This window comes from Triticum aestivum, chromosome 6A (genome assembly GCF_018294505.1).
Source record: "Triticum aestivum cultivar Chinese Spring chromosome 6A, IWGSC CS RefSeq v2.1, whole genome shotgun sequence".
In the NCBI taxonomy this organism is placed as follows: domain Eukaryota; kingdom Viridiplantae; phylum Streptophyta; class Magnoliopsida; order Poales; family Poaceae; genus Triticum; species Triticum aestivum.
In genome coordinates, this window is record NC_057809.1 from 24,498,827 (window position 1) to 24,517,120 (window position 18,294).

The window sequence follows — 18,294 nt, forward strand, 5'->3', positions numbered from 1 at the left end:
TAGATAAAACTGCATCATCTTTTCTTCATCCGGCTATATAATAACAAAACGAAAAAACATCAGAAGGAAGTAACAGCAGCAGCAGCAAAGAGAGTTCTCTACAACTCGGCCAACAGACTAATAACAGCAGTCTCCGCGAACAAACCCGACCACCCCCGACCACAACACAAAGTAAGTAGAGCACCAATTATCCATGTCTCCTCCCCCCTACTAACCCATTACAAAAATTGGTTCCCCTTTTAAACCATCTACAGCTCATCATGGTCCTCGTCGTCGACGCCGCCGTCGGCGCCCTCGCCGCCGGGAGCTCCGCCGGACCTCTGGTACACCGCCGACACGATGGGGTTGCACACGGCCTCCACCTCCTTGAGCTTCTCCTCGTAGTCCTCCTTCTCGGCCGTCTGGTTCTCATCCAGCCACTCGAGCGCCTCCTTGAGGGCCTCCTCCACCTTCTCCTTCTCCTCGCTCTCCAGCTTGTCTGCCAGCTTGTCCTTGTCGCCGACGGTGTTCTTCATGTTGTAGACATAGGTCTCGAGCTGGTTCCGGGCGTCGATGCGCTCCTTCACCTTCTTGTCCTCCTCGGCGAACTCCTCCGCCTCCTTGACCATCCGGTCGATCTCCTCCTGGCTCAGGCGGCCCTTCTCGTTGGTGATGGTGATCTTCTCCGACTTGCCCGTGCCCTTGTCCTCGGCCTTCACGTTCAGGATACCGTTGGCGTCAACCTCAAAGGTGACTTCGATCTGAGGAGTGCCCCTGAAAGTTGAGTTGCAGACAACAACACACAATCAGGAAACCTGACATATATTGCACCAGATGTTTATATTCACGTTATCTCTGAATTTGATAGGTACAAACCTTGGAGCTGGGGGAATGCCAGAAAGGTCAAACTTGCCGAGAAGACGGCAGTCCTTAGTCATACTGCGCTCACCCTCAAAGACCTGAACACAGTAGCAGATATATGTAAGAGTCAAGCTCCAGCAGACTGATACTTGGAAGTTTCAGAGAGGGAAGCAGATCGCTCATTGTATGTTACCTGGATGGAGACGGTGGTCTGCTGGTCCTGGTAGGTGGTGAAAACCTGCGACTTCTTGGTGGGGATGACAGTGTTCCTGGGGATCAGCTTGGTCATGACTCCTCCAACAGTCTCAATACCGAGGGTGAGGGGCGCCACATCGAGGAGGAGGATATCTGTATAAAGATCAGATCACAGAAGTGTAAGTAGGATGCTTCACACCAGCAGGTAAAGAGAAGAGGGTAGTAGTAAGAAGATTCATCCTACCCTTGGTCTCGTCACCGCCCTCGCCGCTCAAGATGCTTCCCTGCACTGCAGCTCCGAAGGCAACAGCCTCATCAGGGTTCACACCCTTGTTTGGCTCCTTGCCATCAAAGTAGTCCCTGAGGAGCTGCTGGACCTTGGGAATCCTGGTGCTGCCACCAACAAGAACAATCTCGTGGATCTGGGTCTTCTCGAGGCCAGCGTCATCCATGGCCTTCTTCACGGGTCCCATGGTCTTGCGGAACAGGTCGTTGTTCAGCTCCTCGAACCTGGCACGGGTCAGTGGCTCCGAGAAATCAGTCCCGTCGAAGAGGGACTCGATCTCAACACGGACCTGGTGCTGGTTGCTGAGGGCTCTCTTGGCACGCTCAGCTTCCCTCCTCAGCTTTCCAAGAGCACGGTTGTCCTTGCTGATGTCCTTGCCGTGCTTCTTCTTGATCAACTTGATGAAGTAATCCATGATTCTGTGGTCAAAGTCCTCACCTGGAGAGAATATACAGCTAAGTTATATATGGGCCAATAAAATGCACAACACACAGCTAATGAGATAAGACAAATTAATCATGATCACATCATTTGAGCTCCTTTGTCAAGTAAAGCAGTACATAGTCAACTGAAAGATTACTCAGGAGTGTTGTGTGACCAATGAACATCAATTGCAAGATGTGCCATCAAATTATTTGTTCTATATTGAAATATTTAGGGATAATCATGTCTTTATTAAACGCCTATATAGCAGCATCATATTGTCTATATGCAGTGCTCAGTCAATCCCAATGGCATTGTAATAAAACGTATAGCAGCAAATGACAAAGAAAAGTTGTTATACCTCCAAGATGGGTGTCACCGTTGGTGGCCAACACCTCAAAGACGCCATTGTCAATGGTCAAGATACTGACATCAAAAGTACCACCACCCAGGTCAAACACCAGGATGTTCTTCTCGCCACCCCTCTTGTCCAAACCATAGGCAATAGCAGCAGCAGTGGGCTCATTGATGATCCTAGCCACATTGAGGCCAGCAATCACTCCAGCATCCTTGGTCGCCTGTCTCTGTGCATCATTGAAGTACGCTGAAAACAGGAACAAATAGAAGTGAGCAATGACATTCATAGAATCAACAGTTCAAGTAAGCAACTGAATTGCACCATTACTAACCAGGAACAGTGACGACGGCGTCATTGATCTTCTTGCCAAGGTATGCCTCAGCAGTCTCCTTCATCTTTCCAAGAATCATAGCACTGATCTCCTCAGGGCTGAAGACCTTGGTCTCTCCATCCTTGATCTTGACCTGAATGTAAGGCTTCCCCTCCTTGTTCACAATCTTGTAGGGGACAAGTTTCATGTCCCTCTGGACCTCCTTGTCCTCAAACCTGGAAGAAAATGTTAAAAGGTCAGGCACCACAAATCAACACAACACAAGGATGCTTAAGCGGAAGAACAGGAAAGCAGTATTACTTTCTCCCAATGAGACGCTTGACGTCAAAGACGGTCCTCTCAGGGTTGACAGCCGCCTGGTTCTTGGCAGCCTCACCGATGAGCCTCTCCCCATCGGTGAACCCAACCCATGAGGGCGTGATACGGTTACCCTGGTCATTGGCGATGATCTCAACATGACCGTTCTTGTACACGCCAACACATGAGTATGTGGTACCCAGATCAATACCGATCACGGTACCAAGCTTCTTGGCCTCCTCCTTCGCAGCACAAAGTGCAAACAGTGATCCTGCACACACAGCAGCAGTAGGTGGTAAGCAATATTCTCAATTATTTAACCCAATCTCAATGGCATTAACAGACAGCAGCAGAATTCAAAATACCACACTGGTTCAGCTGATTTCAGTGAGATTCAATTCGGGCACCATTGCCAATTGTTATTATCTCCCCTGTAACCGAAACATTTACCCTAAGGCGCTACTTTAAGTGTCACTAGTACTACTATAATGATAATGAAATCATCATGCAAAGCCCTTGCAACTCTTGATCAAACTGTCCTAAACTCTTGCATAAGCGAGAAGCGGAATTGCGAGCCTGCAGCAGCATCCTACCAATTTTAAGGACAGATCGCGGGAGCAATTAATGCAACAGAACAACTGAACAATTCATATCGGCGGGGGTGCAGCACTAGACCTAAGCCCTCTCCACCCTACGAGCAACTAAACCACGGATCAAAGCGTCCCTACAGCATGCATCGAAATCTAGATCACGCAGCCCACGGCCCGCAAGCAACGATCCCAGCGAAGCGGCACAGCGATTCAAAATAACCAGCTCGATCCGTCACCCTCGACCGCCCCGGATCGAGCTCCGGGAACCGAACACGCAGATCTGGCGGAACGAAACGAAACAGAGCAACGGCAAGAGATCGGGATCGAGACCGGGACCGCGCATACCTGCGAGCAGGACGCCGAGCAGCAGCGCGGAGCCGCGGAGCCGATCCATCGCCACGACGACGCGCCTCTTCTCGAGCTTCCCGGAGCCTTCCTCCTCCTCCTCTCGGCCTTGTCTCGATCCCGTCTGCGGAAGTGGGTTTGAGTTTTAAGGAGACTGCGCCGTGTGTGTGAGATTTATATACGGCGGGGCCGGAGGTGGCCAGATCCCCCGTCGCGCTGGCCGGAACGTCACGGGGCCAAGCTGGGCGAATCGGGTGCGGGCACGTGGCGGCCCGGGCCAATCGGGGCGGACTCTGTGCTGGGGTCGCCGCGGCCGTCCGTGCCGCCCATCCGACGGCCCCGGCGCGCCCCCTCGACGCGGAGCGGCCCGATTGGCTCGCGTCGCGTGGATGGAACGGATGGATGGTTCTCGTTCGTTCTGTGCCGGTCGGTCGACGTCTGGCCGGTGGGTCCGCCCGGGGTTGCTCTCTCAGGCAAGGAAGCAACGACCTGTCTGGTGTTTTCCAGAGGCAGAATGCAGGTTTCGAATTGGTACGTTGGGGGTTTCAACAAGAATCTTGCCGATTTGAGCCGTGGCACTTTGGATTATAATTGAACTGAATGAAATTTAAGAAAACAGCGCGACGATTGCGTGAATGGACTTGTCGCGACGCCCGGCTCGAGCGCGAGTGAGCACAGGGCCTGGTGGGCCCACAAGGCAATTTTCGCCGATGCGCGAGGTCAGTGGTCCAGTTGTCGTAACGCTAAGAAGTTAGCGAGCGTTACCGATTTGAGGCGTTACGGTTTTGATTCTTAAATTGGATATCTTTTTTAAAGACACCAACTAGCATGCTGGCGAATGGACTTGTTGCGACGCCCAGCTCGAACGCGACAGAACAGGGGACTCGATGGGCCCACTCGGTAGTTTCATCAATGCGCAAGGTCAATGGTCCAGCTGTCATCATGCCAAGAATTTAGTGAGTGTTACTAATTTGATGTGTGGTGGTTTTGATTCGTAAAGTGGATATGTTTATTAAAGACACCAAGAAGCGTGATGATCACGTGAATGTACTTGCCCCGATGGCCAGCACCAGTGCGAGAGAACATGGGGCTCATTGGGCCCACTCGGCAGTATCATCGATTCGCAAGGTCAGTGGTCCAGTTGTCGTCACGCTAAAAAGTTAGCGAGCGTTACTAATTTGAGGCATGGCGGTTTCTATTCTTAAATTGTTTATGTTTATTAAAGACACAAAGAACCGCAATGATCACGTGAATGGACTTGTTGTGACGCCCAGCTCGAACGCGACAGAACAGGGGGCTCGATGGGCCCACTCGGCAGTTTCATCAATGCACAAGGTCAATGGTCTAGCTGTCGTCACGCCAAGAATTTAGCTAGCATTACTAATTTGAAGTGTGTAGGTTTTGATTCATAAATTGGATATGTTTTTTAAAGACACCAAGAAGCGTGATGATCACTTGAATGTACTTGTCGCGACGGCCAGCACCAGTGTGAGAGAATATGGGGATCGTTGGGCCCACTCGGCAGTTTCGTCGATTCGCAAGGTCAGTGGTCCAGTTGTCGTCACGCTAAGAAGTTAGCGAGCGTTACTAATTAGAGGCGTGGCGGTTTCTATTCTTAAATTGGATATGTTTATTAAAGACACAAAAACCGCAATGATCACGTGAATGGACTTGTCGCGACGCCCAGCTCGACCGCGACAGAACAGGGGACTCAATGGGCCCACTCGGCAGTTTTGCGGAAGCGCAAGGTTAATGGTCCAGCTGTCGTCACGCCAAGAATTTAGCTAGCGTTACTAATTTGAAGTGTGACGGTTTTGATTCTTAAATTGGATATGTTTATTAAAGAGACCAAGAAGCATGATTATCACGTGAATGTACTTGTCGCGACGGCCAGCACCAGTGCGAGAGAACATGGGGCTCGTTGGGCCCACTCGGCAGTTTCGTCGATTCGCAAGGCCAGTGGTCCAGTTGTCGTCACGCTAAGAAGTTAGCGAGCGTTACTACTTTGAGGCATGGTTGTTTCTATTCTTAAATTGGATATGTTTATTAAAGACACAAAGAACTGCAATGATCACGTGAATGGACTTGTCACGATGCCCCGCTTCAGCGCAACAGAACAGGGGGCTCGATGGGCCCACTCGGCAATTTCATCAATGCGCAAGGTCAGTGGTCCAGCTGTCGTCACGCCAAGAATTTAGCTGGTGTTACTAATTTGAAGTGTGACGGTTTTGATTCTTAAATTGGATATGTTCATTAGAGACACCAAGAAGCGTGATGATCACGTGAATGTACTTGCCGCGATGGCCAGCACCAGTGCGAGAGAACATGGGGCTCGTTGGGCCCACTTCGTAGTTTCGTCGACTCACAAGGTCACTGGTCCAGTTGTCGTCACGCCAAGAAGTTAGCGAGCGTTACTAATTTGAGGCGTGGCGGTTTCTATTCTTAAATTGGATATGTTTATTAAAGACACAAGGAACCGCAATGATCACATGAATGGACTTGTCGCGACGCCCAGCTTGAGCGTGATAGAACAGGGGACTTGATGGGCCCACTCGGCAGTTTTGTCGATTCGCAAGGTCAGTGATCCAGTTGTCGTCACGCTAAGAAGTTAGCGAGCGTTACTAATTAGAGGCGTGGCGGTTTCTATTCTTAAATTGGATATGTTTATTAAAGACATAAAAACCGCAATGATCACGTGAATGGACTTGTCGCGACGCCCAGCTCGAACGCGACAAAACAGGGGACTCAATGGGCCCACTCGGCAGTTTTGCGGAAGCGCAAGGTCAATGGTCCAGCTGTCGTCACGCCAAGAATTTAGCTAGCGTTACTAATTTGAAGTGTGACAGTTTTGATTCTTAAATTGGATATGTTTATTAAAGAGCCCAAGAAGCGTGATCATCACGTGAATGTACTTGTCGCGACGGCCAGCACTAGTGCGAGAGAACATGGGGCTCGTTGGGCCCACTCGACAGTTTCGTCGATTCGCAAGGTCAGTGGTCCAGTTGTCGTCACGCCAAGAAGTTAGCGAGTGTTACTAATTTGAGGTGTGGCGGTTTCTATTCTTAAATTGGACATGTTTATTAAAGACACAAAGAACCGCAATGATCACGTGAATGGACTTGTCACGATGCCCAGCTCGAGTGCGGCAGAACAGGGGGCTCGATGGGCCCACTCGGCAGTTTCATCAATGCACAAGGTCAATGGTCCAGCTGTCGTCACGCCAAGAATTTAGCTAGCATTACTAATTTGAAGTGTGTAGGTTTTGATTCATAAATTGGATATGTTTTTTAAAGACACCAAGAAGCGTGATGATCACTTGAATGTACTTGTCGCGACGGCCAGCACCAGTGTGAGAGAATATGGGGATCGTTGGGCCCACTCAGCAGTTTCGTCGATTCGCAAGGTCAGTGGTCCAGTTGTCGTCACGCTAAGAAGTTAGCGAGCGTTACTAATTAGAGGCGTGGCGGTTTCTATTCTTAAATTGGATATGTTTATTAAAGACACAAAAACCGCAATGATCACGTGAATGGACTTGTGGCGACGCCCAGCTCGAATGCGACAGAACAGGGGACTTAATGGGCCCACTCGGCAGTTTTGCGGAAGCGCAAGGTCAATGGTCCAGCTGTCGTCACGCCAAGAATTTAGCTAGCGTTACTAATTTGAAGTGTGACGGTTTGATTCTTAAATTGGATATGTTTATTAAAGAGACCAAGAAGCGTGATGATCACGTGAATGTACTTGTCGCGACGGCCAGCACCAGTGCGAGAGAACATGGGGCTCGTTGGGCCCACTCGGCAGTTTCGTCGATTCGCAAGGCGAGTGGTCCAGTTGTCGTCACGCTAAGAAGTTAGCGAGCGTTACTAATTTGAGGCGTGGTGGTTTCTATTCTTAAATTGGATATGTTTATTAAAGACACAAAGAACGGCAATGATCACGTGAATGGACTTTTCACGATGCACAGCTTCAGCGCGACAAAACAGGGGGCTCGATGGGCCCACTCGGCAATTTCATCAATGCGCAAGGTCACTGGTCCAGCTGTCGTCACGCCAATAATTTAGCTAGCGTTACTAATTTGAAGTGTGACGGTTTTGATTCTTAAATTGGATATGATTTCTTAAAGACACCAAGAAGCGTGATGATCACTTGAATGTACTTGTCGCGACGGCCAGCACCAGTGTGAGAGAACATGGGGCTCGTTGGGCCCACTCGACAGTTTCGTCGATTCGCAAGGTCAGTGGTCCAGTTGTCGTCGCGCTAAGAAGTTACCGAGCGTTACTAATTTGAGGCGTGGCGGTTTCTATTCTTAAATTGGATATGTTTATTAAAGACACAAAAACCGCAATGATCACGTGAATGGACTTGTCGCGACGCCCAGCTCGAATGCGACAGAACAGGGGACTCAATGGGCCCACTCGGCAGTTTTGCGGAAGCGCAAGGTCAATGGTCCAGCTGTCGTCACGCCAAGAATTTAGCTAGCGTTACTAATTTGAAGTGTGATGGTTTGATTCTTAAATTGGATATGTTTATTAAAGAGACCAAGAAGCGTGATGATCTCGTGAATGTACTTGTCGCGACGGCCAGCACCAGTGCGAGAGAACATGGGGCTCGTTGGGCCCACTCGGCAGTTTCGTCGATTCGCAAGGCGAGTGGTCCAGTTGTCGTCACGCTAAGAAGTTAGCGAGCGTTACTAATTTGAGGCGTGGTGGTTTCTATTCTTAAATTGGATATGTTTATTAAAGACACAAAGAACGGCAATGATCACGTGAATGGACTTGTCACGATGCCCAGCTTCAGCGCGACAAAACAGGGGGCTCGATGGGCCCACTCGGTAGTTTCATCAATGCACAAGGTTAGTGGTCCAGCTGTCGTCACGCGAAGAATTTAGCGAGCGTTACTAATTTGATGTGTGGTGGTTTTGATTCGTAAATTGGATATGTTTATTAAAGACACCAAGAAGCGTGACGATCACGTGAATGTACTTGCCGCGATGGCCAGCACCAGTGCGAGAGAACATGGGGCTCGTTGGGCCCACTTTGTAGTTTCGTCGACTCACAAGGTCACTGGTCCAGTTGTCGTCATGCCAAGAAGTTAGCGAGCGTTACTAATTTGAGGCGTGGCGGTTTCTATTCTTAAATTGGATATGTTTATTAAAGACACAAGGAACCGCGATGATCACATGAATGGACTTGTCGCGACGCCCAGCTTGAGCGTGATAGAACAGGGGACTTGATGGGCCGAGTCGGCAGTTTTGTCGATTCGCAAGGTCAGTGATCCAGTTGTCGTCACGCCAAGAAGTTAGCGAGCGTTACTAATTTGAGGCGTGGCAGTTTCTATTCTTAAATTGGATATGTTTATTAAAGACACAAGGAACCGCAATGATCACGTGAATGGACTTGTCGCGACGCCCAACTTGAGCGTGATAGAATAGGGGGGGTCGATGGGCCCACTCGGTAGTTTCATCAATGCACAAGGTCAGTGGTCCAGCTGTCGTCGATTCGCAAGGCGAGTGGTCCAGTTGTCGTCACGCTAAGAAGTTAGCGAGCGTTACTAATTTGAGGCGTGGTGGTTTCTATTCTTAAATTGGATATGTTTATTAAAGACACAAGGAACCGCAATGATCACGTGAATGGACTTGTCGCGACGCCCAGCTTGAGCGTGATAGAATAGGGGGGGGGGGTCGATGGGCCCACTCGGCAATTTCATCAATGCGCAAGGTCACTGGTCCAGCTATCGTCACACCAAGAATTTAGCTAGCGTTACTAATTTGAAGTGTGACGGTTTTGATTCTTAAATTGGATATGATTTCTTAAAGACACCAAGAAGCGTGATGATCACTTGAATGTACTTGTCGCGACGGCCAGCACCAGTGTGAGAGAACATAGGGCTCGTTGGGCCCACTCGACAGTTTCGTCGATTCGCAAGGTCAGTGGTCCAGTTGTCGTTGCGCTAAGAAGTTACCGAGCGTTACTAATTTGAGGCGTGGCGGTTTCTATTCTTAATTTGGGTATGTTTATTAAAGACACAAAGAACCGCAATGATCACGTGAATGGACTTGTCGCGACGCCCAGCTCGAACGCGGCAGAACAAGGGACTTGATGGGCCCACTCGGTAGTTTTGCAGACGCGCAAGGTCAGTGGTCCAGCTGTCGTCATGCCAAGAATTTAGCGAGCATTACTAATTTGAAGTGTGACGGTTTTGATTCTTAACTTGGATATGTTTATTAAAGACACCAAGAAGCGTGATGATCACGTGACTGTACTTGTCGCGACGGCCAGCACCAGTGCAAGAGAACATGGGGCTCGTTGGGCCCACTCGGCAGTTTCGTCGATCCGCAAGGCCAGTGGTCCAATTGTCGTCACGCTAAGAAGTTAGCGAGCGTTACTAACTTGAGGCGTGGCGGTTTCTATTCTTAAATTGGATATGTTTATTAAAGACACAAAGAACCGCAATGATCACGTGAATGGACTTGTCATGATGCCCAGCTTGAGCGCGACAGAACAGGGGGCTCGATGGGCCCACTCGGCAGTTTCATCAATGCGCAAGGTCAGTGGTTCAGCTGTCGTCACACCAAGAATTTAGCTAGCGTTACTAATTTGAAGTGTGACGGTTTTGATTCTTAAATTGGATATGTTTTTTAAAGACACCAAGAAGCGTGATGATCACTTGAATGTACGTGTCGCGACGGCCAGCACCAGTGTGAGAGAACATGGGGCTCGTTGGGCCCACTCGACAGTTTTGTCGATTCGCAAGGTCAGTGGTCCAGTTGTCGTCACGCTAAGAAGTTAGCGAGCGTTACTAATTTGAGGCATGGCGGTTTCTATTCTTAAATTGGATATGTTTATTAAAGACACAAAGAACCACAATGATCACGTGAATGGACTTGTTGCGACGCCCAGCTCGAACGCAACAGAACAGGGGGCTCGATGGGCCCACTCGGTAGTTTCATCGATGCACAAGGTCAATGGTCCAGCTGTCGTCGCGCCAAGAATTTAGCTAGCATTACTAATTTGAAGTGTGTAGGTTTCGATTCATAAATTGGATATGTTTCTGAAAGACACCAAGAAGCGTGATAATCACTTGAATGTACTTGTGGCGACGGCAAGCACCAGTGTGAGAGAATATGTGGATCATTGGGCCCACTCGGCAGTTTTGTCGATTCGCAAGGTCAGTGATCCAGTTGTCGTCACGCTAAGAAGTTAGCGAGCGTTACTAATTAGAGGCGTGGCGGTTTCTATTCTTAAATTGGATATGTTTATTAAAGACACAAAAACCGCAATGATCACGTGAATGGATTTGTCGCGACGCCCAGCTCGAACGCGACAGAACAGGGGACTCAATGGGCCCACTCGGCAGTTTTGCGGAAGCGCGAGGTCAATGTTCCAGCTGTCGTCACGCCAAGAAATTAGCTAGCATTACTAATTTGAAGTGTGACGGTTTTGATTCCTAAATTGGATATGTTTATTAAAGAGACCAAGAAGCGTGATTATCACGTGAATGTACTTATCGCGACGGCCAGCACCAGTGCGAGAGAACATGGGGCTCGTCGGGCCCACTCGGCAGTTTCGTCGATTCGCAAGGCGAGTGGTCCAGTTGTCGTCACGCTAAGAAGTTAGCGAGCGTTACTAATTTGAGGCATGGTTGTTTCTATTCTTAAATTGGATATGTTTATTAAAGACACAAAGAACCGCAATGATCACGTGAATGGACTTGTCATGATGCCCCGCTTCAGCGCAACATAACAGGGGGCTCGATGGGCCCACTCGGCAATTTCATCAATGCGCAAGGTCAGTGGTCCAGCTGTCGTCACGCCAAGAATTTAGCTGGTGTTACTAATTTGAAGTGTGACGGTTTTGATTCTTAAATTGGATATGTTTTCTTAAAGACACCAAGAAGCGTGATGATCGCTTGAATGTACTTGTCGCGACGGCCAGCACCAGTGTGAGAGAACATGGGGCTCGTTGGGCCCACTCGACAGTTTCATCGATTCGCAAGGTCAATGGTCCAGTTGTCGTCACGCTAAGAAGTTAGCGAGCGTTACTAATTTGAGGCGTGGTGGTTTCTACTCTTAATTGGATATGTTTATTAAAGACACAAAGAACCGCAATGATCAAGTGAATGGACTTGTCGCGACGCCCAGCTCGAACGCGGCAGAACAAGGGACTCGATGGGCCCACTCGGTAGTTTTGCGGATGCGCAAGGTCAATGGTCCAGCTGTCGTCACGCCAAGAATTTAGCTAGCGTTACTAATTTGAAGTGTGACGGTTTTGATTCTTAAATTGGATATGTTTATTAAAGAGACCAAGAAGCGTGATGATCACGTGAGTGTACTTGTCGTGACGGCCAGCACCAGTGCGAGAGAACATGGGGCTCATTGGGCCCACTCGGCAGTTTCGTCGATTCGCAAGGCCAGTGGTCCAGTTGTCGTCACGCTAAGAAGTTAGCGAGCGTTACTAATTTGAGGCGTGGCGGTTTCTATTCTTAAATTGGATAAGTTTTTTAAAGACACAAAGAACCGCAATGATCACGTGAATGGACTTGTCACGATGCCCAGCTTGAGCACGACAGAACAGGGGGCTCGATGGGCCCACTCAGCAGTTTCATCAATGCGCAAGGTCAGTGGTTCAGCTGTCGTCACACCAAAAATTTAGCTAGCGTTACTAATTTGAAGTGTGACGGTTTCGATTCTTAAATTGGATATGTTTTTTAAAGACACCAAGAAGCGTGATGATCACTTGAATGTACGTGTCGCGACGGCCAGCACCAGTGTGACAGAACATGGGGCTCGTTGGGCCCACTCGGCAGTTTCGTCGATTCGCAAGGTCAGTGGTCCAGTTGTCGTCACACTAAGAAGTTAGCGAGCGTTACTAATTTGAGGCATGGCGGTTTCTATTCTTAAATTGGATATGTTTATTAAAGACACAAAGAACCACAATGATCACGTGAATGGACTTGTTGCGACGCCCAGCTCGAACGCAACAGAACAGGGGGCTCGATGGGCCCACTCGGTAGTTTCATCGATGCACAAGGTCAATGGTCCAGCTGTCGTCGCGCCAAGAATTTAGCTAGCATTACTAATTTGAAGTGTGTAGGTTTTGATTCATAAATTGGATATGTTTTTGAAAGACACCAAGAAGCGTGATCATCACTTGAATGTACTTGTCGCTACGGCCAGCACCAGTGTGAGAGAACATGGGTATCGTTGGGCCCACTCGGCAGTTTCGTCGATTCGCAAGGTCAGTGGTCCAGTTGTCGTCATGCTAAGAAGTTAGCGAGCGTTACTAATTAGAGGCGTGGCAGTTTCTATTCTTAAATTGGATATGTTATTAAAGACACAAAATCCGCAATGATCACGTGAATGGACTTGTCGTGACGCCCAGCTCGAACGCGACAGAACAGGGGACTCAATAGGCCGACTCGGCAGTTTTGCGGAAGCGCAAGGTCAATGGTCCAGCTATCGTCACGCCAGAATTTAGCACGCATTACTAATTTGAAGTGTGACGGTTTTGATTCTTAAATTGGATATGTTTATTAAAGAGACCAAGAAGCGTGATTATCACGTGTAAGTACTTGTGGCGACGGCCAGCACTAGTGCGAGAGAACATGGGGCTCGTTGGGCCCACTCGGCAGTTTCGTCGATTCGCAAGGCCAGTGGTACAGTTGTCGTCGCGCTAAGAAGTTAGCGAGCGTTACTAATTTGAGGCATGGTTGTTTCTATTCTTAAATTGGATATGTTTATTAAAGACACAAAGAACCGCAATGATCACGTGAATGGACTTGTCACGATGCCCCCTTCAGCGTGATAGAATAGGGAGCTCCATGGGCCCACTCGGCAATTTCATCAATGCGCAAGGTCAGTGGTCCAGCTGCTGTCACACTAAGAATTTAGCTAGTGTTACTAATTTGAAGTGTGACGGTTTTGATTCTTAAATTGGATATGTTTTCTTAAAGACACCAAGAACCGTGATGATCACTTGAATGTACTTGTCGCGACGGCCAGCACCAGTGTGAGAGAACATGGGGCTCGTTGGGCCCACTCGACAGTTTCGTCGATTCGCAAGGTCAGTGGTCGAGTTGTCGTCACGCTAAGAAGTTAGTGAGCGTTACTAATTTGAGGCGTGGTGGTTTCTATTCTTAAATTGGATATGTTTATTAAAGACACAAAGAACCGCAATGATCAGGTGAATGGACTTGTCGCGACGCCCAGCTCGATCGCGGCAGAACAAGGGACTCGATGGGCCCACACGGTAGTTTTGCGGATGCACAAGGTCAATGGTCCAGCCGTCGTCATGCCAAGAATTTAGCGAGCATTACTAATTTGAAGTGTGACGGTTTTGATTCTTAAATTGGATATGTTTATTAAAGACACCAAAAAGCGTGATGATCACCAAGAAGTGTGACGGATCGCGTTGCGCGGCCGATGGATCAAAGGGACCCTAGAGCATGCATCGAAATCTAGATCACACGGCATATGGCCCGCAAGCAACGATCCCAGTGAAGCGGCACATCGATTCAAAATAACCAGCTCGATCCGTCGGCGGCCCGGCAGCGGCGGGATCACCGTCACCCCCGACCGCCCCGGATCGAGCTCCGGGAACTGAACACACAGATCTGGCGGAATGAAACGAAACAGAGCAACGGGAAGAGATCGGGATCGAGATCGGGACCACGCATACCTGCGAGCAGGACGCCGAGCAGCAGCGCGGAGCCGCGGACCCGATCCATCGCCACGACGACGCGCAACACGATCCCTCACCCCCTCGCCTCTTCTCGAGCTTCTCGGAGCCTTCTTCCTCCTGCTCTCCGCCTTGTCTCGATCCCATTTGTAGAAGTGGGTTTGAGTTTTAAGGAGACTGCGCAGTGTGTGTGAGATTTATATACGACGGGGCCGGAGGTGGCCAGATCCCCCGTCGCGCAGGCCGGAACGTCACGGGGCCAAGCTGGGCGAATCGGGTGCGGGCACGTGGCGGCCCGGGCCAATCGGGGCGGGCTCTATGCTGGGGTCGCCGCGGCGGTCCGTGCCGCCCATCCGACGGCCCCGGTGCGCCCCCTCGACGCGGAGCGGCCCGATTGGCTCGCGTCGCGTGGATGCATGGATGGATGGTTCTCGTTAGTTCTGTGACGGTCGGTCGACGTCTGGCCGGTGGGTCCGCCCGGGGTTGCTCTCTCAGGCAAGGAAGCAACGACCTGTCTGGTGTTTTCCAGAAGCAGAATGCAGGTTTCCAATTTGTACGTTGGGGGTTTCAACAAGAATCTTTCCGATTTGAGCCGTGGCACTTTGGATTATATTGAACTAAATGAAATTTAAGAATACAACGCGACGATTGCGTGAATGGACTTGTCGCGACGCCCGGCTCGAGCGTGAGTGAGCACGGGGCCCGACGGGCCCACTCGACAGTTCCGTCAATGCCCGAGGTCATTGGTCCAGTTGTCGTAACACCAAGAAGTTAGCGAGCGTTACCGATTTGAGGCGTTACGGTTTTGATTCTTAAATTGGATATCTTTTTTAAAGACACCAAATAGCATGCTGGTGAATGGACTTGTCGCGACGCCCAGCTCGAACGCGACAGAACAGGGGACTTGATGGGCCCACTCGATAGTTTCATCAATGCACAAGGTCAATGGTCCAGTTGTCATCACGCCAAGAATTTAGTGAGCGTTACTAATTTGAAGTGTGACGGTTTTGATTCTTAAATTGGATATGTTTATTAAAGACACCAAGAAGCGTGATGATCACGTGAATGTACTTGTCGCGACGGCCAGCACCAGAGCGAGAGAACATGGGTCTCGTTGGCCCACTCAGCAGTTTCGTTGATTCGCAAGGTCAGTGGTCCAGTTGTCATCACGCTAAGAAGTTAGCGAGCGTTACTAATTTGAGGCGTGGCAGTTTCTATTCTTAAATTGGATATGTTTATTAAAGACACAACGAACCGCAATGATCACGTGAATGGACTTGTCGTGACGCCCAGCTCTAACGCGACAGAATAGGGGACTTGATGGGCCCACTCGGCAGTTTTGCGGATGCGCAAGGTCAATGGCCCAGCTGTCATCACGCCAATAATATAGCGAGCGTTACTAATTTGAAGTGTGACGGTTTTGATTCTTAAATTGGATATGTTTATTAAAGACACCAAGAAGCGTGATGATCACGTGAATGTACTTGTCGCGACGGCCAGCACCAGTACGAGAGAACATGGGGCTCGTTCATCGATTCACAAGGTCGGTGGTCCAGTTGTCGTCACGCTAAGAAGTTAGCGAGCGTTACTAATTTGAGGCGTGGTAGGTTCTATTCTTAAATTGGATATGTTTATTAAAGACACAAAGAACCGCAATGATCACGTGAATAGACATGTCATGATGCCCAGCTTGAGCGTGACAGAACAGGGGTCTCGATGGGCCCACACGGTAGTTCCATCAATGCGCAAGGTCAGTGGTCCAGCTGTCATCACGCCAAGAATTTAGCTAGCGTTACTAATTTGAAGTGTGATGGTTTTGATTCTTAAATTGGATATGTTTTCTAAAGACACCAATAAGCGTGATGATCACGTGAATGTACTAGCCGCGATGGCCAGCACCAGTGCAAGACAACATGGGGCTCGTTGGGCCCACTTGGTAGTTTCATCGATTCGCAAGGTCAGTGGTCCAGTTGTCGTCAGGCCAAGAAGTTAGCGAGCGTTACTAATTTGAGGCGTGGCGGTTTCGATTCTTAAATTGGATATGTTTATTAAAGACATAAGGAACCGCAATGATCACGTGAATGGACTTGTCGCGACGCCCAGCTCGAACGCGATAGAACAGGGGGGGTCGATGGGCCCACTCGGTAGTTTCATCAATGCGCAAGGTCAGTGATCCAGTTGTCGTCACAACAAGAATTTAGCTAGCGTTACAAATTTGGAGTGTGACGGTTATGATTCTTAAATTGGATATGTTTTTTAAAGACACCAAGAAGCGTGATGATCACGTGAATGTACTTGTAGCGATGGTCAGCACCAGTGCGAGAGAACATGGGGCTGGTTGGGCCCACTTGGCAGTTTCGTCGATTCGCAAGGTTAGTGGTCTAGTTGTCGTCACGCCAACAAGTTAGCGAGCATTACTAATTTGAGGTGTGGCGGTTTCTATTCTTAAATTGGATATGTTTATTAAAGAGACAAGGAACCGCAATGATCATGTGAATGGACTTGTCGCGATGCCCAGCTCGAACGCGATAGAACAGGGGGGTCGATGGGCCCACTTAGCAGTTTTGCGGATGCGCAAGGTCAATGGTGCAGCTGTCATCATGCCAAGAATTTAGCGAGTGTTACTAATTTGATCTGTGGTGGTTTTGATTCGTAAATTGGATATGTTTGTTAAAGACACCAAGAAGTGTGATGATCATGTGAATGCACTTGTCGCGAGGGCCAGCACCAGTGTGAGAGAACATGGGGCTCGTTGGGCCCACTCGGGAGTTTCGTCGATTCGCAAGGTTAGTGGTCCAATTTGAAGGAAATATGCCCTAGAGGCAATAATAAAGTTATTATTTATTTCCTTATATCATGATAAATGTTTATTATTCATGCTAGAATTGTATTAACCAGAAACATAATACATGTGTGAATACATAGACAAACAGAGTGTCACTAGTATGCCTCTACTTGACTAGCTCGTTAATCAAAGATGGTTATGTTTCCTAACCATGGACAAAGAGTTGTCATTTGATTAACGGGATCACATCATTAGTTGAATGATCTGATTGACATGACCCATTATATTAGCTTAGCACCCGATCGTTTAGTATGTTGCTATTGCTTTCTTCATGACTTATACATGTTCCTATGACTATGAGATTATGTGACTCCCGTGTGCCGGAGGAACACTTTGTGTGCTACCAAACGTCACAACGTAACTGGGTGATTATAAAGGAGCTCTACAGGTGTCTCCAAAGGTACATGTTGGGTTGGCGTATTTCGAGATTAGGATTTGTCACTCCGAATGTCCGAGAGGTATCTCTGGGCCCTGTCGGTAATGCACATCACTTAAGCCTTGCAAGCATTGCAACTAATGAGTTAGTTGCGAGATGTTGTATTACAAAACGAGTAAAGAGACTTGCCGGTAACGAGATTGAACTAGGTATTGAGATACCGACGATCGAATCTCGGGCAAGTAACATACCGATGACAAAGGGAACAACGTATGTTGTTATGCGGTCTGACCGATAAAGATCTTCGTAGAATATGTAGGAGCCAATATGGGCATCCAGGTCCCGCTATTGGTTATTGACCGGAGACGTGTCTCGGTCATGCCTACATTGTTCTCGAACCGTAGGGTCCGCACGCTTAAGGTTTCGATGATAGTTATATTATGAGTTTTGATGTAGTGAAGGAGTTCGGAGTCCCCGGATGAGATCGGGGACATGACGAGGAGTCTCGAAATGGTCGAGACGTAAAGATCGATATATTGGACGACTATATTCGGACATCGGAAAGGTTCCGAGTGATTCGGGTATTTTTCGGAGTACCGGGGAGTTACGGGAATACGGGGGGAGAAGTATTGGGCCTTATTGGGCCATACGGGAAAGAGAGAGGGGCTGCCTAGGGCAGGCCGCGCGCCCCCCAAGGCCTAGTCCGAATTGGACTAGGGGAAGGGGCTGCGCCCC

The 18,294-nt window shown here is 49.0% G+C and overlaps 1 protein-coding gene across 2 annotated transcripts; it reads right to left on the reverse strand.

The window, feature by feature from the left end:
• LOC123131748 (luminal-binding protein 2) lies at positions 1-14,483 on the reverse strand. 2 transcript variants are annotated; one of them, XM_044551422.1, is made up of 8 exons: positions 14,339-14,483; positions 2,734-3,001; positions 2,434-2,648; positions 2,106-2,348; positions 1,280-1,759; positions 1,034-1,188; positions 856-938; positions 1-753 (listed from the first exon to the last, which is right to left on the reverse strand). In XM_044551422.1, exons 1-8 carry the CDS (start codon positions 14,385-14,387, stop codon positions 249-251), a joined length of 1,998 nt encoding a protein of 665 aa, XP_044407357.1. In that variant the 5' UTR covers positions 14,388-14,483; the 3' UTR covers positions 1-248. The 2 variants fall into 2 exon arrangements, with proteins under 2 accessions (XP_044407357.1, XP_044407359.1); XM_044551424.1 differs by lacking the exon at positions 14,339-14,483 and adding an exon at positions 3,666-3,843.
• Positions 14,484-18,294: the final 3,811 nt, after the last annotated feature.